This window comes from Pan paniscus, chromosome 1, assembly GCF_029289425.2.
Source record: "Pan paniscus chromosome 1, NHGRI_mPanPan1-v2.0_pri, whole genome shotgun sequence".
Classification (NCBI taxonomy): domain Eukaryota; kingdom Metazoa; phylum Chordata; class Mammalia; order Primates; family Hominidae; genus Pan; species Pan paniscus.
The window spans coordinates 151,001,733-151,027,307 of NC_073249.2; the positions used below are offsets into that span (position 1 = coordinate 151,001,733).

Below are 25,575 nucleotides of genomic sequence, written 5' to 3' on the forward strand. Positions count from 1 at the left end.
GAGAAACCCAGTCTCTTTATAAGTTCATCTGAAATGTATTCTTAGAGACATCCTGCTGAGCAGAAAATAATATTGTTTTCTTTTCTAAAAATCTCATGACTAATAATTCCAGTAGAATAGCTGATGTGTACATAAATAGACATATGCATATGTATATGAGACAACAGAGTAAATAACCATTATCTAAAATATTGATGCTTTAGATACAGTGAAAAAATGCAATAAATTAAATGTTTAAACTAAGCACAAAGATGGTCATTTTCTTCTCCACAAATGACTAATCAATTACTGCTATAAAATATCCAAAACCATCTCTCAAATTTATTTAAGTATTACTATATACCCTGTAAAGATGAAGTAAAGAAAAATTTAAGAAAAAATACCTAAGTCTTGATTCTTGGTTTAACAAATAAATTTAAATCCATGACTAATGGAGACTAAGACTTAAATTGACAGAAGTGCTCTTTTCCACTGAAGATTATTAACCTCTTTCTCAAAAATAGAATTTTACCTTTATTATATTATGACACAATAGTAACTTTGATGGACATTTTACCTTTCTATGAGACTAAGCTTTTTGAGTGCTAGGACCATTTAAAAATATGCCTTAAGTGCCTAATATATTGCTACGATCTATTATAGATATTCAATACACAATAAATAATTATATAAATCATGGGACAAATGATTAGTCACCACCTATCTACTTGAAGAAAATTTTCCAACTAAACAGTGATCCTAAATTCATAATACAGATATCCCAAGAGTTACACTTAATTCCTTCAGTTCTAAAGCCTACTTGACGTTTGCTCAATCAGAAATAGGTGATACTTTGGTACAGGGAGTGAAAATTCTATGAGGACAAAGAAGAGGATGATTTTTGAAACCCTTCTAACACAGTAATCTTTTGTTTTAAAATCAAGCCTATGAAGAACCATAAATACTATGCAAAATGGTACTGAACCAGTTATCGTTTTCTGAAGTCTTTTACGTATTTCCTATAAAAACATTTAGGCACACTTTTATTACTTAATAATGCTAGCTCTTTCTCTTAAAATTATATTTTCAATTAAACATTGTCTTCCATTTCCACATAAAACAGAAATTAGGAGGCTGTCTTTGACTGCCCTCTGGCTCTTAGAAAAGGGTATAAGCAACATCTGCATATTTTAGTATAAAAATATTTTATGTGACAACTGGCCATTAGTGAGATAATTTAATGTTTTTAACATAAGAAAAGTTTTGTTTGGGTACCTCTTTCATTTCTTTCATAAATGTTGATGAATTTGTTTCGATATCATCATCAGTACTAATTCTTGTAAAAATCTGTTTAGCAATTCTAAAGGAAGAATATTCTGCTGGAACATATGATCCTGTAAAATATAAGGTGAAGATAAATTGAAATGTGTTTATAAAATATAATTACTAATAACATTTTGTACTTCTCAGATTATTTACAAGGATTATATGGTAGAAAGAACACTAGATATGGCATTAGAAGACATGACCCCAGTTCTATCCCTTATTATAAAAGCTTAGACAGCACTTAAACTTTCCCAGTCCTAGCCGGGCGTGTTGGGGGGAAACTGTGGTCCCAGCTACTCGGGAGGCTGAGGCAGGAGAATGGCGTGAACCCGGGAGGCGGAGCCTGCAGTGAGCCGAGATCGCGCCACTGCATTCCAGCCTGGGCGACAGAATGAGACTCCGTCTCAAAAAAAAAAAAAACAAAAAAAGTTGCCCTACCGTACAAAGTTATCCAGAAGTTCAAATAAGGCAGTAAATGTTCAAGTACATAACAAACAGACAGTTATAAACACAATAAAAATTTTAAATAACTTACTTGAATGATAAAGAACATTCAAAATATTAAAATGTGAAGGGAATGCTTATAAAGCTTATGAATATAATATGCCAATTACACTGATCTAATCATTATACATGGTATGTATTCAAACATCACTATGTGTCTCTTAAATGCGTGCAATTATTATGTCAAAAATAAAATAAATTTAAAAAAAGAAATATGAAAATCTGAAGAAAATGCCTATAAAGCTGAAGTTAATAAAATCATTATAAAAAGATATAAAGAAATATCTGTGATTACAAACATGGAGAAACATTCAGAAGCAAAATAAAAGCAAAACATTTAATAAAAAGAAAAAAAAGGTGAATTTTCACCCACAAGACTGTTTCTGCCCAAGAAGTTCTTGTGCTAACTCATCTAAAATATTCATTTTTTGAAAACAAATCAATCTGATTAATGCACCAGTCTCAATATAGAATAAAATCTAAAATGCATTCTAACATTTTAAGAAGATAAAATATACAAATAGTTGAAAGGGAAACGTACCACATATACAGAATTCTGTATAGGTAAAATGGTGAAATAATAGCAGCAAAAAAACCAAAGCCAGATTACTCCAAGATTAAAAACAAAAAAAGGATAAAGAATAGGGCTTAACTCTGAGGAATAAGGAGTAGCAAGAAAAGAAACCAAAAGTCAGACTAATATTAATGAAAATAAAAGTAATAATCATAACAGTAGTAATTATAATAACTGCACCTATACCATTCGACATACTAGGTATTTTATATCAACTCTTCCTAATTTTCAAAATAACCCAATAAATTGGGAATTATTTTTCTCATTTTACAAATGAAAAAGTGGAGGCTCAGGATCACAAAACTAGAAAGATGTATCTCCTCCATTCTACTCTATTTTTTTGCTTGTTTTCCTAAAAGGATGAATTATGAACCTAGAGTGGCTTCTGACACATAATCTCATGATAAATGTTTGCTGAAAATAAATAATGAAGTGATAGAGCCAGAATTTGAATCAGAACTTTCTGGCTAAAAACAAAAACAAAAACATAAACAAACTTATAAGGTATTATATATATAATATATAAGGTATTATATATAATACCTTAAATATATCAGGTATATATATTGTATATAATACATATGTAATATATAATACATATACATATAATACATATAATACTTTACATATACATATATATTACCTTCATTATATAAATGTGAAATAAATGTGAAGGTTATACGTATATATATATGTACCCAGTGTTTGTGTGTGTGTGTGTATGTGTGTATATATATATATATATATATATATATATATATATATATATACACACACACTCAGGATACCACCTGAGGTGGGAGGTGGAGGAAAAGGGTGAAAGTATATATGAAAACCAAAATGTTACATACCTTTATATATATATATATATATACACACACACACACACACACACACACACACCCAGTGTGAGTATATATATACTAGGTAGTATATATACGGTATTATATATATATTTTATATATATAATGTATATAATATATATATTTATATTATATATAGAAGGTATATATATACCCTATATATATACATATAGCATATATTATTATGTGGTATATGTTTGTATTTTCTCTGCTCTCTTAACCTCCATCAAAAAGTTTCTCAACCTTTCTTATCTAGATTATTACAGAAGCCTCCTGGCTGGTATATATATATATATATATATATATATATATATATATATACACACACACATACACACACACACACACACACACACACACACACATATACATATATACATATATATTAGCTCCTCATAGCTAATTCAAATCGAAGTATTATGTCTTACATGAACCAGACAGTATTCTTATAAGGCGAAGGAAATTAGCTAAAATGTCCTTTTAATTCCAATAAACCTACAAAATCAATAAAATATTTACTCTTCATTAACTCATTCGTCTCTGACTGTCCCAGTACTAAGGGTGAATTTATACTGTATCACCAATATTATTATTGCTTTGTTCTCCTTACAATTCATTACATTAGACCAAGGTTTCTCACCCATGACACTACTAGTATCTTGGGCTCAATAAATCTTTCTTATGTGTGTGTGTGTATGGTGGGGTGAGGAAAGCAGGGGAGCGTGGAGAGGGAGAGCTGTCCTGTGCATTGTAGGATGTTTAACAGCATTCCTGGACTCTACACTCCCCTCAGCTGTGACAACCAAAAATGTTTCCAGATATTGCCAAATTCTGGGAGTCGGGAGGTAAGGGATCAAAACCACCCCTGCTTAAGAACCACTTCATTTTGGCCAAGTATCTCATCTCTGATTCATATAGTTCTCAAGGAAACCCAGTTTTCAGAATTAGGAGTTAAGCTGGGCCTCCATATTAAGAAATAGGTAACAATGTTGGGTCAGTGACAGCCATTTAGATGCATGTATGCACATGTGTATGTATAATATATCAACTGCTATGGCCAAGTTATTGGTACCCCTCAAGTTAAGGGAAATGTTTCTCTGCTCAATATTATATTTAATAATTTTGGAAAAAACTCACATGGATTATTAAAGGCAACAGCTTAACCTACTCATTTCACTTTTTCTCACAACAAACTTTGTGTTTGAACCAGAAATAATTGCATGATTCAATTTAGTAATATTTGATGCAACCTTAATAGTTATAGTAAGAATGTTCCCAATTCTGTAGTATCCCAAAAAAATTTTAGTGCAATGCAATTGAAATTGGATGGAGCTTAATAAATATCAAATAGTAGAGTTATAGTTTACACAACAGACACACTGTTATACTTTTAGGTAACAGAATCTGCTCCAAATTGTTCTTGGGTTAATTAGGCACATGGCCCTAAAAAAATTAGGCACAAAGCATTCTGAAAAGAGTGTAAAACTGGTCATTATAAATAAAGCCATAACTTACCAATCTGGGCCATAATCTGACAAAGAGCAATCTGTTTTAAATATGTGGATTTCCCACTCATGTTTGGTCCAGTTATGATCAAAAAATTACTCCCTTCTGTAATATAGGTATTGTTGGCAATAGGTTTTTCCGCAGATATTTTTTCAAGAATAGGATGCCATCCCTGTTTGATTGCTAAAGTATCAGTAAATTCTGGTCGAACTTAAGAAAAAAAACAGAATGGTTTTTAAAGATTAATATATTTGTGTCTAAAGATTTTGTAGTGTGTATGTATTGTCTATATCTTAGTGATTTTCACACTGGTCAATTTGGAATAAGAACATTAAGGTATTATATTATCCCAAATCCCCACCCAAATTCTTCTAAATTATAATGGACACACTCTAATCACTATCACAACTTTTATTCACTTCTAGAGAACTCTAGAATTTAGTTTTTTACCACTGTCCTGAGCTCCAAAATAGTTTATAAAATTTTCAGCTTTGTGTAGATTAAAAAGAACCAAGTAGACCAGGCATGATGGCTCATGCTGGTAATCCCAGCATTTGGGAGGCGGAGGAGGGCAGATTGCTTGAGCTCAGGAGTTCAAGACCAGCCTAGGCAACATGGCCAAACCCTATCTCTACAAAAAAAAAAAAAAAAAAAAAAAATTAGCCAGGTGTAATGGCTCATGCCTGTAGTCCCAGCTACTTGTGGGGTTGAGATAGGAGGATCTCTTGAGCCTGGGAGGTGAAGACTGCAGTGAGCTGAGATTGTACCACTGCACTCCAGCCTGGCTGACAAAGTGAGTCTCTGTCTCAAAAAAAAATAAACATAAAAATAAAAAAGAACCAAGTACTCATTGATTGTACTTTAAAAATCATAGTTGGTTACTGGTAATACAGAATTGCACATTTACTTACTCTACCTTAAACACTACTTCCCTACTTTAATATTATTTCAAATTTGGTACGCTTAGCATTTATTTATGTATTTATTAGAGACAGGGTCTTGGTCTATCACCCAGGCTGGAATACGGTGGCAAAATCATAGCTTATTGCAGCCTCAAACTCCTGGGCTCAAGCCATCCTCCTGCCTGCCTCAGCCTTTCAAGAAGCTGGGAGTACAGGCACCTGCCACCACTTCTCACCAATTTTTTTTTTATTTTTTATTTTTAGAAATGAGGTCTAGCTATGTTGCCCAGGCTGGTTTCAAACACCTAGCTCATAAGTTGAGGTATGATTATAGAATAAAATCAAATATAAAAATAATTCTTTCTAAGCCCATGGAGAAATTTTATATAAAAGGAAATTTCAGAGAATGAGAATAGAGAAGATCAACACAAATAACTTGTTAATTTATAGAAACGAATAAGGATCAGGTCTCTATGGATACCACCTGAAGTGGGGGGAGGAGGAAGAGGGTGAAAGCATATGTGAAAACCAAAATGTTCCATACCTTTATCTAAAATGCAAAAACTTGAAAACATTCATCATAAAAGTGAGGTTAGAAAAAAAATTTTAAGTATTTTCAAAAATTCATTATTTATAGATATGGAGTTTCAGAATGATCCTTCTCAAACTAAAATGAAGCAAGACTAAATCTCTTAATAGTTTAAAAACAAAACTACCATTGGAATATCTGACCCCTAAAGTAGAGTTTTGACGCAAAGGAGATATAAAAGTTTGAAAAGTTTTGGCCTATAAAATACCAATAGAAAAAGTTAATATTTCCATAAGAAATATGAAAAAATCTTAAGATACATCCCATAAAAGTAAATTAACATAACATTTTAGAAATTTTACTGCTGATTTACATTAGGAATTTCAATGTTTTTAATGTAATGAAGTCTACAATTATTCAACCATAATTATCACATACTAGTCCAGTAAATTTGCATACTGGAGTATGGTTATTACTGGTAAGTTAGATAAGAAATGTCAAAGCACTAACTCGAAGTATTCATTTAACATGAGAAAATTACTTAACATTTATATTCATGGCCTTTTTATAGACTTGGGATATAAAAATAAATTACATAATTCCTAATTTTGGTATGTTCACATCTAAAGAGCTAGTGGATTAAAATGCTCACTCTGGAGATGCATTTCTCTCTATTAACGTTTATCACGCTGCTTCTAATAAGTATTCAGATTTGAACTTTATAAATTTAGATCACTGTCATTTTTACCAAGGAGACAGCTCTTGCAGACTTTCTTATTTGGGGAATCTTTAGTTTCTTGCAATTTTTTCTTTTTGGTTTGCCAATTTCTGAGAGAATAATTTTTACTTCAAAAAAAATTTTAAGGGTAATCTCACTTTCTTTATTTTGTGTCTTAGTCTAGGACCAGAGGCAAGAGACTCTATTTCAAGTTAAAAATTTTAAATGTCATAACTATTATATCAAATTGTTTGAATCAAATACAAATTTAACTATGCAATATGTTTATTCCAAAGAAAGCAACTTACCATAGTCAGAAAGAGTGCAGGCATGAGCAAATGACAGTAGCATATCCAGCATTGACACAGTGTCAGATAGTTTATATAAGCAATGAATATGTTCATAAATCTCACTAAGCAGTTTGCACACTATCCTGAAAACACATGTTTGGTAAGACATGTAATAATGTTTTTTCAAAAGGGACATACATTGTAATCGTAAAATAATATTAAATTCATTGCCTGAAGTAAAATAATATTCACATCTGAGTTATACACTATAGATAAAGCCTATTGTTCATCTGTCTCATTTTAGAGATGAGGAAATTGAAGTTTTTGCTCAAGATCACAGCTACTTAGTGGCAAAGAATCTATCTTCTGGTGTATTAACATAACATTTTTGAAATAACTGCTTTTATATGATATTAATAAAATAAGTTTTTATTATTAAGAATATTTGATATAGGTCAAATCAAGCCCTCATTATACTTGGAAAGATCCCATTTGCTAATCACTTTGTGAATTTGCAAATGTTAAGTTCAACACAAAAACTATATGCATTTTCTCTCCATCCATTTTTTCTTTCTCTCTCGTTCTTGTTCTCTCACTCACACACATGCACACAGACACAATATCTGAATAATATAATTATTTAAGTTTTTATAAGGCAGAGTTATACTGTGATATAGTGCAAAAAGTTTTTCTCTTGCAAAGATAAATATGTACCCAAAACTTACTATATATTAAAATGTTTGTGGTACATGCCTTGAAATTGTCTTGAAAGCCCAACCTTTCTCTTTATTACTTCAGCCTAATAAGTGTTCTAAATCTTCTACTTCTTCTTTCTAGCTGTATTGCTACTATTTCATGACCAGCAAAAGAACTGACACTATTGTGATATTGCTATTGAATTATTAATATCAAGGTATAAGAAGCTGAGGACTTACAGACCATAGGAAAATAATAAACTGAATGAAGCCCAGGTAAGCCCCTGATGTGCCAAGTTCTACATCATGGTAGAATGCACATTACAGAAATATCAATTATAACAGTATTTGTTTGCAATTAGATCTTCCCCGAAGCTTCTGTGAGGCTCAGTGATTCTAATCACAAAGACAGACTTCCTTTGCTAACATGCATAATTCTACAATTGTCTGTAATTAGATAAAAATTAAACTAATACAATTGTAACAGTTTCTCAAATTAAACCAATTTAATTCAATATTCAAATACTTCAAATGCTCTTACATATAAGTCATGTGATAGATTTCTCTCAAAGATTCTTGGCATCTTTCATTCATTTTAATTAAATCTGCTGATGTAAAGCTGTAAGAATTTTTCACTTTAGAAATCTGCTGGGAGATTAAAAAACAAATGTCAAGATAAATGCACACTACTATGAAATGTAAGATTTTAAACAACAGAAATATGGGTATTTAGGTTAATCATTTTACTCTTTGAGATATGGTATCACAAAGAAAGTTCTAAATAATATTTGTGAAACGTAAGAGGTGGATCACTTCAAAGGATAAAGCCAAATTTTTTTAACCCATACATTCATTTTTAAAAAGCAGGGTATTTTGACCTAGTTCATCTGGGATGACTACTCTGATAGGTCTTAAAATGTTAAAAACACTACATCTTATTACCAAGTAACATGCATGATGGACATCAGTGATCCTCACTCCATCTCTGACCCCTGTTGCAACCCTTGTCCTATATCTGAACCTCAAGTCAATCTCTAATCTTACTCAAGCTCTAAAAGCCTGAAAGCTAAATGGTTTGTTCTTATCAAAAAGTACCCCCTAAGCAGATAGAACAAAGATTAGAGTGGGTTAGACTTTCCCAAACTGGTATATTGTAAAGGAGCTATATAGGAAAAATTATTCCTGTGGTACAAAGGTTTGGAAATATTAGATTTTTAAAAGTTAAGTAGATTTATTTACTTCAGGACTTTTTAAACCTTTAACAGGCAAATGGTGTGGTATTTTCCTAATTTCTTTTATCATAAACAGCTTTTGGATGTTCTTTCTTCATTTTCCTTTTTTTCTTACACCAAGCTCCCAGAACTGTGGAAAACACTGAGTTTGGTATTTCTGCAAAAGCGTCTAAATCACTCTTAGATTAGTACATTAGTTAGGTGGGTGGGTAGGAATAGGAGAAGATATAGAACATTCAGAAATTTGGCTTGCAAAACTCAAGAAGTCCCAAAAATATGTAGACGTAATTCTATAAAATCAGAAACACTAATTTCCTAACCACTCTAAAATGAACCTTAATAAATTCTGAAGGAAGTTGATCAGTAGGTAGGGCTATACAATCTGTAGTCATCTGGATGAAAAATCCTCGAGCAGAGCTAAAACTTGTCCTTAAAGGAAGACTATATTTTTCTCCAAGTTGTGATATCATTCCTGGTGACCAGAAACAAGAAAAACAAAAACAAAACAAAATGAATAAATTTTAATGAGAAAAATCACTCTGTTTTAAAGAGTCACATGGTTTTTAAATTCTTATTTTATACATAAATAGGAGGTCTTGTTGCTCTTTCAAACTCTAATAATTTTTTTTTTTTCGAGACAGATCTCACTCTGTCGCCCAGGCTGAGCACAGTGGCACAATCATAACTTACTGCAGTCTCGACCTCCTGGGCTCAAGTGATCCAAGTGATCCTCCTACCTCAGCCTCCGGAGTAGCTGGGACTACAGGCATACATCACCATGCCTGGCAAATTTTCTCAGTTTTTGTAGAGACAATGTCTTGTCTCTACAAAAGACTAGCTATGTTGCCAAGGCTAGCCTCAAACTCCTGGACTCAAGCTATCAGCCTTCCTTGGCCTCCCAAAGTGCTGGGATTATAGGCATGAGCTATTGCACTTGGCAATGGAAGGTTTTCAAAAGGAGTTTAGTATGAAGGCTGCCACATATGCTGTTTCCTTAAATGGCACTACATGCTAACCTTATGTTTTGGTAACGAAAAATAAATTTAAAATATGTATGGCTAGTCATCAGCAGCAAAAAAGGACAGCATGTCCTGAAAAGGCTGTTTCATCCCTACAAAAAACATTATCTAATAAATAAATTACCTGCTATGTCATCTACAATCTCTGTGTATGTTCTTCTTGCTATGTCAAGAAATTCATTTATGTTAGACCTCACTGCATAGCACTTCTGAGTCCTCATGTTTAGGCATCCTTTCATGTATCTTGCATCATCATTAATTACTGTTTTAATCTTTTCAAGTATGATTCCAAACCTAATATTAAGGCCAAAAGAAAAACATTATAGGCAATAAGTCAAAGAGTTATTTTAATTTATAATTTGAATCACAATTGATGATAGCAAATTTTTGTTGAAAGTTATTTTGAAATAACTAATTAAGCAACAAATATTTAAATTTACTTAAGTTAGAGCTGTGACTATTTCATATTTAAACTGTTTCATCAGTCAGGACTAGTCTAAAACAGCATCAGGACCCCAAAAACAATTCTACATCTACTAATAGAGCTCACAAATTACATATACTGATGTGCCTGTGGGTACAAAATACATCTCTAAAGAACTGTTATAAAAATTCTGGCTTCATGCTCATTCACTCAATAAACATCAATGTACACCATGTATCAAGCACTGTGCTAGGTGAAGAGATTCAGAGAAGAATAACATATGATCCCTGCCTTCGGTAGAGGCAAGAGACACTAAACACATATGTAGACAGCGTAACAGGAACCTCACAATTACCAGTGGTAAAGTTCAGTGATTATGCAAACCAGAAATCTGGTAACACATATTTTCCTCAACTTTTCCTTCATTCCATTCTATATTTTATTTGTAATTAAGCCAGTTTTATTATTAACTTCAATGTGTGGCCTCACACGGGATAAATATTCAATTAATAGAATAATAGTTCTTAAGTATCACAAATCTTTTCAGTTCAGAACCAAGGTCTGGATTGAACCAGTAGTTCTTCAGTCCACAACTACTGCTAATAATTCAATACTGTTAAAATTAAACAGCATTTAGATTGTATTCAATATTTATATCTACTATTTTTTGTTACATTAGACCCTTCATGATTTAACAAAATAAAGAAATATATTTTTATTATTTGCAAGTCTTTCCATGGAGAATGGCTTTAAAAAGAAATATTAAAATTGTGCTTGGATTTCAAGTTTTCATGCTATTCTAATTGTCCTTTAACACAAATAATCAATGTGTTGTTACCCTAGTACAATTAGAATTTTGATGAATAGGTTAAAGATTCTGTTAACCAAAACTCAAGTAGTTGTTCCATAGAATACAATTAGAGTCTTTAAAATCAGTTATGATCAGGAAGAAGAGAATAATCTTATTTTTTATTAACGGTTGAGTGACAAAGACCTCTTGTCTTCCAAGGAACCATAGTAAGCTCTTAATAAAGGTGTGTTACAGTTCTTCATAGCAATCTATTAAAGAATAAAATAAAAAAGTTAAGGATAATCAATTACAAGATCATTCAAACATATCATTTTACAGTTGTTTAATACTTTATAGTTTACCAAGTGCTTTCTTCATTTCCTCATTTATATACTCATAAAATATATTTTTAGCTATTTAGCTGAGGATAGACTGTATCTTTCCCTTTTTCCAAATAAAGAGTACATGGCTAATTAGTGCCATCCACTGCTTATTATAAATTTTATTTTTCTTGCCTCTCTACTAATTGTTAACACCCGACAACTTACATATATAGGTACTTAAACAACTACTGTTGTACATTTAGAGTACTCTACATATAATTCCAAAATTTGGGTTAGATATACATTAGACCAAAAAAGTGCTTTGTATATTCATAAATAGAGCAATTTCTCAATTCTTATATAGTAAAAGTAGGAATTTTATTTTGCTTAATGAAAACTATGAGGGGGTCACTAACTAAATAAACAGAAAAGAAGAAGAGAAAGCATATTTAGCCTGGCCAGTATCTCCTTTTTTTAGTTTGATATGAAGCAACGGTGATAACTTTTTTTGCTTATGAACAGAAAATAATATGCACAGACAGATAAAAACTAAAAAATTCACCAAAACTGAAAGAAAAAAATTAAATCTACTATTGTCCAAAGATAAACATTCTAAATATTATAGTATATTTCCTGTCAGTATCTAAAATAAATAATTTTATATCATTGTATGCTCCTTCCCCAACCCCGACTTAATCCAGGTTGAGTATTTCTTACCCAAAATGCTTGGGATCAGAAGTTCCAGATTCTGGATTTTTTTCAGATTTTGGAATATTTGCATATGTACATAATGAGATATCCTGGAGATTAAACCTGAGTCTAAACATGAAATTCATTTATGTTTCATGTACACCTTATACACATAGCCTGAGGTAATTTTATACAACACTTTAAATAATTTTGCACATAGAAGTCTATGTACATGGAACCACCAGAAAGCAAAGGTGTCACTATTTCAGGCACTTAGGTGGACAATTTGTGATTGTTTGGCATCACTATCATTCCCAACTCTGAATTTATATGCTACCAATAAGCAATCATTTTTTAACACTTATTTACCCATAAGTACTTAACAGTAAAAAAAAAAAATGACATACCATTAATATAGTGAAAAAATGTGTTCAGGCTAACAGCACGGTAGCACCCCCAGAGTACCTGCATCAGCTCTTAAATGACAGCAACAACTAATAATTTCCAGTATCCACCTAAAATGCTATATTTTGATTAAGAGGTTACTGTAAGCTGTATTTTATTTTTCTAAGTGAGATGAAACATCAGAAACAGTTAAGGGACCAGGAAGTGGGTATTCTAAGGATACAGAGGCATTTTGCTGGCCCGCTTTTAGAAATGTTTCCTCTAGAGTCATCTGCTTCATTAATAATGGTTTTTGTAATAGAAATTTCTCTTTGATTTTACAATTGACATGATTTCTTGTTCTGTTATGAATGTGTGCTGCTCCATTCTTATACAGTAAAAATAGGAATTTTATTTTGCTTAACAAAAACTGTAGATCTTCAATAAGCCCATCACACATTTTTACCATATCTGTAGGCGTTTTTTCTGCAGTGTTACAACATCATCTTCATCGTCATTACTGTCATGATCACCTTGAATCAGAACCATTTTGTCTATTTCATCATCCGTTGATTAATGAACAGCTGGGGCCTCATTATTGATGTTAAAAATATCAATTGGCCTGGCGCCATGGCTCACACCTGTAATCCCACCACTTCGAGGGGCTAAGGCGGACAAATTGCTTGAGCTCAGGAGTTCGATACCAGTGTGGCCAACATGGCGAAACCCCGTCTCTATCAAAAATACAAACAATTAGCTGGGCATGGTGGTGCGTGCCTGTGGTCCCAGCTAATCAGGAGGCTGAGGTGGGAGGATGGCTTGAGCCTGGGAGGCAAACGTTGCAGTGAGCTGAGATTGCACCACTGCACTCCAGCCTGGGTGACAGAGTGAGACCCCATCTCAAATAATAAATAAATAAATACAAACTTTAACACCCAGTTCTTCCAGCTTACTGACAGACTCTGAAAGTATACATTTTGCATATTTTAGGAGGTCAGACATAATTTTTTCTCACTTGACATATGGAATCCTACAAAGTCACCACCTTGTTTTATCATCATCCTTGAACAGCATCACAGGCCAGAAGTTGTGCCAGGCATGCACAACCACGTCTTTAGTAACTATGTTCCAAGCACTGGCAACAGCATATATGGCATTCTTCATACTAAACTCCTTTCAAAAACCTTCCATTGTCAGGTGTGGTGACTCACACCTGTAATCCCAGTGACTCAGGAGGATGAGGCAGGTGGATTGCTTGAGCCCAGGAGTTCAAGACCAGCCTGCGCAACATAGCAAGACCCCTGCCTATAAAATTTTAAAAAATTAGCTGGGCATAGTGACATACGCCTGTACTCCCAGCTACTCAGGAAAGGTGGGAGGATTACTTGAGCCTAGAAGTTCAAGGGTGCGGTGTGCCATGATTGTGCCACTGTACTCCAGCCTGGGCACAGAGCAAGACTGCAACTCTAAAAAAACTTCCACATCTATGCTTCTGTTCACTGCTGCTAGCACGCTGTTCAAGAAAGTGTTTTTAAATTTACAAGAATAAAACAACTTCATTAAAAAGTAAGCAAAACAGACACTTTTCTAAAGACATACATGTGGACAACAAACATATGAAAAAACAGCTCAATATCACTGATCATTAGAGAAATGTGAATCAAAGCCACAATGAGATACCATCTCACACCAGTCAGAATGGCTATTATTAAAAAGTCAAAAAACGGACGCTGGTGAGCTTGTAGAGAAAGAAGAACATTTATACACTGTTGGTGTATGAATGTAAATTAGCTCAACCATTGTGGAAAGCAGTGTGGCAATTCCTCAAAGAGCTGAAAACAGAGATACCATTCGACCCAACAATCCCATTACTGGGTATATATGCAGAGGAATATAAATCATTTTACCATAAAGACAAATGCACATGAATGTTCACTGCAGCACTGTTCACAATATAGCAAAGACATGGAATCAACCAAATACCCGTGAGTGACAGATTGGATAAAGAAAATGTGGTTTATATACATCATGGAATACTATGCAGTTATATATATATATATATAAAAACAAGATCATGTCTTTTGCAGGGACATGGATGGAGCTGGAGGCCATTATCCTTAGCAAATTAACACAGGAACGGAAAATCAAATACCCCATGTTTTCACTTAAAAGTGGGAGTTAAACGATGAGAACTCATGGACACAAAGATAGGAACAACAGATACTGGCGTTTGCTTGAGGGTGGAGGTTGGGAGGAGGAAGAGGAGGAGAAAAAATAACTATTGGGTACTAGGCTTAGTACCTCGGTGGTGAAATAATCTGTACAACAAACCTCCAAGACACAAGTTTACCCACATAACAAACATGCACATGTACCCCCAAAACTAAAATAAAAATTAAAAAATTTTTAAAAACTGTTTTTGTATTTACTCTTCATTGATCTAAGGATACTCTTGTCACAGTCACATGGCTGAATTAATGAAGTCACATTTAGGTGAAAATATATGGCATAAACATTATTTTTGATGAAAATTGCAGCTGGAGGATTAACAGAAGAGTTGTCAAGGCATAACAAAATATTTCAATCATCATCCAATCCAGATTCCCTGCAGTGAGCATGAGCTGCTGGTGTAAAATGTTTGTGAGACCAATTGGAAAAAAAATGTCCCTGGTGATTCAGGCCTCTTTGTTCGCATAATAATAAACTGGTAAGAAATTCACTCCTTGAAAACAGCAAAGACCCAAGGTTTTACCTATCACAGCACGTTTACACTTACGTGTGTCTGCTGCACTAGCACAGCCCAGCATAGTTGTTTTCTGTCCTTGGCATCCTTAATTCCCACAGGGGCTGCTTCATCAGCTGTAGTCAGTGTCTTTCTGAGGCAATAATGCCAAAACAATGATGTTTAATCAGTATTATCGATTTGTTCTGGCATCAGATTTTCATCAGCAATGACCTTGGCAAACTCATCAATGAATTTCTCCAATGCTTCATGATCAGCAGATGCTCAATCACTATAAATCTTTAAAAATTTAATGTTATTTTCTTCTTAAATTTCTGCAACCAGCCTGTTGAATATTGACAGTTCCCTTCAATTTTCATTTCATTGTGATAACATCTTCACTTGTTTCATGATCAGTATACCATTAAGTGGCATGTGTTCACTGCAAGGCAGATGGATCCATTCTTTCTTTCTTTTTTTAAAAATGTTATGCAGTGTTTTTCTATTTTTCATTAGCTTCTGTTCATCACTTTCAGCATAGAACTGCAACAGTTTATCCGTTTGTTTCTTTAGGTCATATCTGGCAGTCATTCTAACAGCACACGCTTCTTTAAGACCTTTGACACTTACACCATTATCCAGTTTCTCCAATAGCTTGACTTTCTGTGTTACATATAAACGTAAGTGATTCCTCTTTTTCTTATCACTGTTACTGCAGGCCTTTCTGACATTTTATTTTTTTTCTTTTTTGTTTTTGTTATCTTAACCACTAGACAAAGCAGGCAATAAGCAAAAAAACAGTAATGCACATCAGTCTTGGCCCTATGTGGAGCATCATGGAAACTTGCCATTGGCACATCTGACCTGTAGCTGTGTCATTGTGTTACCCTTTGTGGGAATGTTTGCATAGAAGAATCTGGGAGTGCACAGGAAAGATATATTACAGATGAAGATAGCTGGGAGGGTCTTTTTTCCCTTTAGGATGCTGAATAAACTGTGTTGACTACCTGCATTTTGACTGCAACCCATTACATAAGGTCAAGATGTAAAATTTTCCACTTGTGACATCACATTGGTATTTAAAAAGTTTCTGAATCTGGAGCATCTAAAATTTTTAACTTTTGGGTTAGGGATGCTCAACTGATACTATATCATACATATAAAAAACTTTTCAAGGCAAAAATGTTTAATAATTCATAATATTCCAGTCTATGGAAAGCAAATAGTCTCTTCCTGTAATTACTGCAGTTCTACTCTACTTATAATTTCTCACTGATATAAATAAATAATACTGTAATGACCATTGTTGGACATAAATATTGGCCAACGTTTCTGAAAAGTTCTTTCAGACAAATCTGTAGAAGTAGTGTTACAGGATCAAAAGATATATGTTGCAAACATTTCCAGCACAATTCCCTGTAAAGTATGTGAAATCTGTATTTTTACCAGCTGTTTAATAAGTTGTCTGTCTCATAGATCTCTAATTAGAAATGAGTTACATCCTTTAAGATAAATGAAAATGTCTGCTTCTTTGACAGATAAGAACTATGGTTTTAATTGGTATTGCTTTGATTAATGATGAGGTTAACATTTTTGGTACCATTTATTAATCACCTTGATTTCCTTCTTTGGGTCATTTTCCATATTTCCATTGGCATTTCAATATTTTCCTATGAAATTACATGAGTTTTATGATGACAGAAATTAGTATTTTGTCTGTCTGATACAGTTAGGGTTTGTCTCCCCACCCAAATCTCATCATAAATTATAATCCCTAGAATTCCCATAATCCTCACTTTTCCAGGGAGAGACCAGATGGAGGTAATTGAATAATGTGGGCAGTTTCCCTCATGCTGTTCTCATGATGGTGAGTGAGTTCTCAACAGATCTGATCGTTTTGTAAGTGTGTGGTAGTTCCTCCTGCATTCCTTCTCTTTCCTGCTGCCTTGTAACAAAGGTGCCTTGTTTCCCCTTCTCCTTCTGCCATGATTGTACATTTCCTGAGGCCTACCCAGCCATGCTGAACTGTGAGTCAATTAAATCTGTTTCCTTTATGAATTTCCCAGTCTTTGGTAGTTCTTTATAGCAGTATGAAAACAGACTAATAAACTGTCATTTGTTATAAATTTTTCCTACCTTTGCCTTTTACTTTGCTTTTGACATACCAAAGTTTAAAATTTGTGTTTCATGAAATCTCTCAATATTTTTCTGGTGATTTATTCCATTTATTTCATTACAAGAAAGGTGAAAACATTTTTGAAGTCTTTTGCCACATTACTTTAACTATACATATTTGTATTAGTCCTTTCTCATGCTGCTAAGAAAGACATACCCAAGACTGGGTAATTTATAAAGGAAAAAGGTTTAATTGACTCACAATTCCACATGGCTGGGGAGGCCTCACAATCATGGCAGAAGGTGAATAAGGAGCAAAGTCATGTTTTACATGGCAGCAGGCAAGAAGAACATGTGCAGAGGAACTCCCCTTTAAACAACCATCAGATCTTGTGAGACTTATTCACTACCAGGAGAACATGGGGGAAACTGCCCTATGATTCAATTACCTCCACCTGGCCCTGCCTTTGACATGTGGGGATTATTACAACTCAAGGTGAGTTTTGGGTAGGGACACAGCCAAACCATATAATTCTGCCCCTAGCCCCTGCCAAATCTCATGTCTTCACATTTCAAAACCAATCATTCCTTCCAAAGAGTCTCCCAAAGTCTTAACTCATTTCAGCATTAACTCAAAAGTCCACAGTCCAAATCTCATCTGAGACAAGGCAAGTCCCTTCTCTCTATGAGCCTATAAAACTGGAAAGCAAGTTAGTTACTTCCTAGATACAATTGGGGTACAGGCATTGGATAAACACACCCATTCCAAATGGGAGAAAATGGCCAAAATGGAGGGGCTACAGGCCCCATGCAAGTCCAAAATCCAGTGGGACAGTCAAACCTTAAAGCTCCAAAATGATCTCCTTCAACTCCATGTCTCACATACAGGTCACACTGATGCAAGAAGTGAACTCCCATAGCCTTGAGCAGCTCCACCCTTGTGCCTTTGCAGGGTACAGCCCCCTGAACCCTGCAGCTGCTTTTAAGGCTGGTGTTGAGTGACTGTGGCTTTTCCAGGTGCATGGTGCAATCTGTCGGTGGATCTACCATTCTGGAGTCTGAAGGACAGTGGCCCTCTTCTCACAGATCCACTAGGCAATGCCCAAGTGGGGACTCTGTGTGGGGGCTTTTGCCCATTTTCCTTCTGCACTGTCCTAACAGAGGCTCTCCATGAGGGTCCCGTCCCTGAAGAAAACTTCTGCCTGGACATCCAGGCATTTCCGTACATCCTCTGAAATCTAGGTGGAGGCTCCCAAACTATTCTTGACTTCTGTGCACCTGCAGGCTCAACACCACATGGAGGCTGCCAAGGCTTGAGGCTTGCACCCTCTGAAGCCATGGCCCGAGCTGTGTGTTGGCCACTTTTAGCCATAGCTGGAGCAACTGCGACGCAGAGCACCAAGTCCCTAGGCTGCACAGAGCAAGCGGGGCCAGAAAACCATTTTTTCCTCCTAGGTCTCTGGGCCTGTAATGGAAGGGGCTGCCATAAAGGTCTCGGACATGACCTGGAGACATTTTCCCCATTGTCTTGGTGATTATTAACTTTTGCCTCCTTGTTACTTATGCGAATTTCTTCAGCTGGTTTGAATTTCTCCCCAGAAAATGGGATTTTCTTTTCTATTGTATCCTCAGGCTGCAAATTTTCCAAACTTTTATACTCTGCTTCCTCTTGAATGCTTCACTGCTTAGGAATTTCTTCCCCCTGGATACCCTCTCTCTCAAGTTCAAAGTTCCATAGATCTCCAGGGCAGGGGAAAATGCTGCCAGTCTCTTTGCATAGCAAGAGTGACCTTTATTCCAGTTCCCAAAAATCCCTCATCTCCATCTGAGACCACCTCAGCCTGGACCTTACTGTCCCTATAACTATCAGCATTTTGGTCAAAGCCATTCAGCAAGTCTCTAGGAAGTTTCAGACTTTCCTACAACTTCCTGTCTTCTGAGCCCTCCAAACTGTTCCAGCCTCTGCCTGTTACCCAGTTCCAAAGTTACTTCCATATTTTCAGGTACCTTTACAGCAGCACCCCACTCTACTGGTAAAATTTACTGTATCAGTCTGTTCTCAGCTGCTAATAAAGACATACCCAAGACTGGGAAATTTATAAAGGAAAAAGGTTTAATTGACTCACAGTTCCACATGGCTGGGGAGGCCTCACAATCATGGCAGAAGGTAAATCAGGAGCAAAGTTACATCTTACATGCCAGTAGGCAAGAAGAATCTGTGCAGGGGAACTCTGCTTTATAAAACCATCAGACCTTGTGAGACTTATTCACTACCAAAAGAACAGTATGGGAGAAACCACCCCCATGATTCAATTATCTCCACCAGTCCCCGCCCTTGAAATGTGGGGATTCTTACAATTTAAGGTGAGATTTGGGTGGAGACACAGCCAAACCATGTTAATATTTATTAGAATAATCTCTATAACAAAGTTATTCCATATTTTTCATTATTTCTTTTTCAAAAGCAGTTCCCTTTATCACTTCAATAAAAACAAGTTTTACACAGTGTAGTATTTAAAAGTTAATGAGAAAATAACCATCTTGTAACCATCAGAGTAATAATTACTTCAGGTAAGAGCCATCAATTAATTCTATAATCAATGGGTGGAAGTTTGATGAGGATCGGGTTATTTACACATTCTCAGAATAACTCTCCATAGATTAATAACTTATTAATTACAAAAGAAAATTTGAATTTATGGTGAAGAAATTGATCAGTTAATATCACCAAGAATGAGGAAATGGCATTATGTGCCTCTTGATGTGATGTACTAAAAAGGATACATCATAGAGTATTAATGCCAAATATGCATAGATGAATTTAATCAGGAGAAAGCAATCACATAAATTGAGGAAATTCTACTTAAAAAGTTGACCCTTATGCTTCAAAATGTCAGTATCATGAACAAAGGCTGAGAAACTTCTCCACTTCAAAGGAGTTTTTAAAAACATGACATTAAATATAAGATATGATCCTGGATTGGACCCTATATCAGGAAAAAAATGCTATAAAGAACATTATTAGAACAATTTTAAAAATTTGAGTATGGGATACATATTATAAAATAGTATTGCATCAGTATTAATTATTCTGAATTTGATAATAATATTATGATTATATAAGAGAACATCTTTTTGTTGGGAGACTTTAGTCTTCTAAGTACGTAGTACTTTAGTACTTAGGTGCTGCAATTTATTCTTAAATGGTTCAGTAAGCATAATAAGGCTAACAATGTGTATGTGTATGTAAAGTATGTACAAAGAAAAAAATATGGGAAATTCGCCATGTTATTCTTGCAATTTTCCCTGAGTTTGAAATTTTTTCCGAACAAAAAGTTAAAAAGTAATGCTGGACATGTTTTGTATGATACACACACATAAATTACCTTTAAAGGATCCACAAGTTCCAAGGTATGTTTTAAGTATATTAAATTTGTTATCTTTGATTCAGCAGCATTGACCTGTTAAGATAAAAACCCAAATTTGGATGGACACCATAAATATTTAATAGAACAATGGGTTTTCCTCTTGAACATTCTTACTCTTTCCATATCCCATATATTTTTATATATCAGCCTAGCCACAATGCAAGCCTAAAGAATGATACAAAATTATTGACCCACCATAATTAACCTAGCACACCGGTTTCCCAAAAGTCTGGAAATGAGAAGAGTTCATCTCATTGTATCCAATTTTCATTTCTATTTCAATCTCTTGGGTTCAATTTAAACTGAATAGCAAAAGGAGATGCAGTCCAATCCTGAGCAGCACCAAGAGACTAAGATTAACTGAAAAAGGCACAAAGAGTATTTGTAGATAGATGATATTTTAAAAGGCTGAATCCAAACCTCCCAGATAGTTATAGAACAACATTGATTTCCCTCATTGGTTCCTGTTTGTTCAAGTAAAACTTTTCATAATTCCACTAGGAATTATAGTTTGCCAAAATAAAGCAATATCAACATTCCAAATTTTATTAATACATTTTATATAAATTAAATTGCACTCTAGAATTGGGCAGTGTTACCAAACCTGGAGGAATGAGGAATGATCCTGTGCCTGGACTAATTTACCAATACTGACAGATGAAGTAGAGTTTTAGGACTACAATTATGACATAATGTACTTGATATGAAGATGTTTCTTTTTTTTTTTAATAGAGATGGGGTTTCACCATGTTGGCTAGGCTGGTCTCGAACTCCTGACCTCAGATGATCCAGCCATCTCGGCCTCCCAAAGCTCTGGGATTACAGGCATGAGCCACCATGCCTAGCCAGATGTTTCTTTTTGAGGTACCGTGGTCTATAGCCCCACTGCACAATACCTGGACTGTTCTGTGACCATATGCATCAATTTAGAAAAAATGCCATAATAAATGTTGTTAGCCCCAAATGGGTTATGTCATGTTCTCTTACAATGGATCTCTGAAACTAACTGGAAGATTAAAAATAAATAAAATTCACTAAACAGAAAACAACTATCATCACTATCACTAAAGGAGAATAATTCATGCTAGGTGCAATGGCTTATGTCGGTAATCCCAGCATTTTGGGAGTCTGAGGTAGGAGGATCACTTGAGCTCAAGAGTTTGAGACCAGCCTGGGCAACATGGCAAAACCCTGCCTCTACAAAAAAAAAGTTAAGAAATTAGCTGGGTGTGGTGGCACATGTCTGTGGTCCAGCTACATAGAGGCTGAGGTGGGAGGATCACTTGAGCCCAGGAGGTTGAGCCTGCAGTAAGCAGTGATCACACCACTGCACTCCAGCCTGGGTGACAAAGTGAAACCCTGTCTCAAAAAAGGGCGGGGGGATAATTCCAAAAATAGCTAACACACCACTGAAGAAGAAGAAGATGGAAAGACTAACTAATGAATGAATGTCAACTTCTAATAAAATTACAGTAATTAAGAAATGATGGTATTGACATAAAAACAGAGTCCAATGGAACAGAATAAAGAGTCTAGAAATAGACCTAAACATATATATGGGCACTCGATTTATGACAAAGGTTGACTGCAGAACAGTGGGGAAAGGAGAGTCTTTTCCATAAATAGTACCAGTAGAATTATGAATCCATATGGGAAGAAAAGAAACATGGCCCTTCCCTCAACCTACACACAAAAATTAATTCCAGATGGATTGTAGATCTAAGTATAAAAGGTAAAACAATAAAATATCTGGAATTAATAAAGAAGAATATCTTCATGGCCTTGTGTGTTTTAATTAACTTTTATAGATTTTGTAATTGATGATTTGGCATCCATTAATCACATGGTGAAACTAATAGCTAAAGTTGTTTACGTCTCCCTTGCAGTCTGGCTTTTGAGGGCATGTGAAAATCATATTACGAACCCTCCAATCACAAACTTCAACATCTGTGTTTTACTTCCTGCCCAACAGGTGACTTCCCTACCTAGCAACTTCCTGGCATTTTTGCCCATGTTTCTCCTTGCTCCTTCTGCCTCTCGACCAACCCTAGTACTTCCCCAGGTGGTCCTGCCTGACATGCCCTCTCCTCTTGGGAACTATAAGTAATAAACAATAGCATTAGTGTCTCCATGTTATCATTCAATCATCTTCACAAATTAAAATTAAAATTCCATGGGTACAATCAAGATAGTAGAGTAGGTAAAGACTTCTTACACAGGACATAGCAAACACTAACTATGAAGGGAAAAAAAACTGATAAACTAGATCCATTTAAATTATGAATTTCTATTTATCAAAAGATATTACTAACTCAAGATAGGTTCTCCAAAAGCCAACTCTGAGAAACTAGAATTTGAGAGCAAATAATTTATTTTAAAAAGCAATTCCAGCAAAAACAAGCAAGGGAGTGGGGAAGTAAGACAGAGAAGGAAAGGATACCTGTACAGGAGACATTAATGATCAAGTAACCAATTTGTCTCCATCTCTCAGATGGAGATATCTGAGAGATGGAATAGAGTAAGTTTCAGAAGCTATCTCCAGAGGTAAGGAAAATGGGGTATTTATTCATCAACTCCTATACAGTGTTGGTTAAGAGCTGTTGCCAGGGCATCAATTCCCTAATACCCTCCAGCCTCTCTTATGGCCAGAGAAATTCTTCAGAAAGCAGAGTCTCAGCTGCTTCAAGCAAGAAGTCTTCCTGCACAAAAGTGAATACCAAGGCAATGTGGGTAGCATACCAACAGCATCTATCCCACAATTCTCAGTGCAAATTAAACTACAAAACGGGAAGAAATGTTTGTAACACACATAACCAAAAAAGGGCTTATATCTAATATGTGAAAAGAAGCTATACAAATCACAAAAGCAGATAAACCAAATAGAAAAATGAGTAAGAATCTCAAGCAAGACTTTCACAAAAGAAGATATTCAAATGGTCAATATACATATGAAAGGATGTTCAACCTCATTAATAGGAAAACACAAATTAAAACCACATTTATTAAAATGCTATGGCTAAAATTTTAAAACCAGTAATATCAGGTTTGGGGAAGAAAAACTGGAGTTCTCATATGCTGATGGGAGGATAAATGGATAAATCATTTTGAAAAACATTTTGGCATTATCTACCAAAGTTGAATATATGCATACCACATGACCCAGAAATTCCACTCCTAACTATATACCAAATAAAAACATATGTACAATTACATTAAGAGATGGGTACAAGATTGTTTAGCAGTATTATTTCTGATTGCAAAAACTGTCAGCAACTCAAAAGTTCAGCAATAATGAAATGGATAAATAATAGCATATTAATATACAGTGGAATATCATATAGCAGTGAAAATAAATGAGCTAAAGCTGAATGAAACAACATGGTTAAATCTCACAAATAAAATGTTGACTTGAAGAAGTCAGGCACAAAAAATATGCATTGAATAATCCCTTTATATATAAAGTTTTTAATAGATCAAGTCAAACTAAATTACAAAGAAAAGGAAATGATTACTAAAAGTGGTTTCTTTTTGGAGACAGGTAGAAAATAATGGATGGGAAGGAGAAGAAGGGGAATTTTTGAGGTATTGGTGATAACTATTTCTTTACGTGAGTGGTTGTTACATGAATGTTCACTTTGTGATAAATCAATGTAACATTACATTTTTATTTTGTACAGTTTTCTGTGTTGTATATTATTTCTCATTACTTTAAGAAAAGGCTAAAAATAATAATAAATAGGAAGGTAGAAAGAAAAGAATACTCTTACAGAAGGCAAAAGAAGAAAATGGGAAACGAGTGTGTTCATCTGAGTCAAATTTTGCTGCTAGGTCAAGCATGATGAGCACTGCCATTAACCACTGGATATAGCAATATGGAAATCATTGGTGGCTTTGAGAAAAGGAGCATAATTAGATACACAAATTACAGATAAGCCTCCCAGTGGAGTGGTGAGGCGAAGATTTGTTTGGAATGGGTTTGGAGAGAAAAGAAGCATAATTAGATACATCAGTTACAGATAATCCTTCCAAAAAATATTGCTTTACAGAGAAACAGAAGAAAAGTAGAGGGGGAAGTAAAAACAAGCAAAAAAAGCCATTTTATATTTTTTTAATGAAGCGATAATAGCATGTTTATATTTCTCTTTGACCCAAGCATCTTGTGCCTTCTGTCAGCATCTATGAAACTATGGCAGGCTAACTAGTTAGTTTGCAACTAGGGTAGAATCTCAGATCCCTTGCAGTTCTAGATAATACTATGCTGTAATTGCTTATTTTATTTTTACCCAAATATAACATTGGAGTATAAATTCTTTTGGATCAGAGCTGTAATTCTTATTATATTTTAGCACTTATCATAATACTTACTAAAATGAATCATAGAATAAATCAAAGAAGGAATCATATACTTCAGATACTCTATATGGCAGTCTGAAATCATTTGAAAAAAAGTTATTCAAAATGATGCAAAAAACTCATGATAAAAATTAGAAAAATATCTTTAATATAAATTTTTCAAATGTTGGGGAAAGTATTTTAAGCATTTGTAGCGGAAAACACAAATA

At 34.5% G+C, this 25,575-nt stretch overlaps 1 protein-coding gene across 4 annotated transcripts in view; it reads right to left on the bottom strand.

The window, feature by feature from the left end:
* The window catches only part of MSH4 (mutS homolog 4), a 121,590-nt gene that overhangs the window by 26,895 nt on the left and 69,120 nt on the right, over positions 1–25,575 (bottom strand). For 2 of the 4 annotated variants that reach the window (XM_055117145.2, XM_003830571.5), the window contains exons 9-16: positions 20,972–21,046; positions 11,556–11,620; positions 10,262–10,431; positions 9,454–9,590; positions 8,428–8,531; positions 7,210–7,334; positions 4,762–4,962; positions 1,255–1,373 (exon numbers count right to left, since the gene is read on the bottom strand). In XM_055117145.2, the coding sequence (XP_054973120.1) occupies positions 1,255–1,373; positions 4,762–4,962; positions 7,210–7,334; positions 8,428–8,531; positions 9,454–9,590; positions 10,262–10,431; positions 11,556–11,620; positions 20,972–21,046 (996 nt within the window). Of the gene's footprint in view, positions 1–1,254; positions 1,374–4,761; positions 4,963–7,209; positions 7,335–8,427; positions 8,535–9,453; positions 9,591–10,261; positions 10,432–11,555; positions 11,621–20,971; positions 21,047–25,575 lie in introns of all 4 variants that reach the window. The other 2 variants (XM_055117143.2, XM_055117139.2) reach the window with 1 other exon arrangement.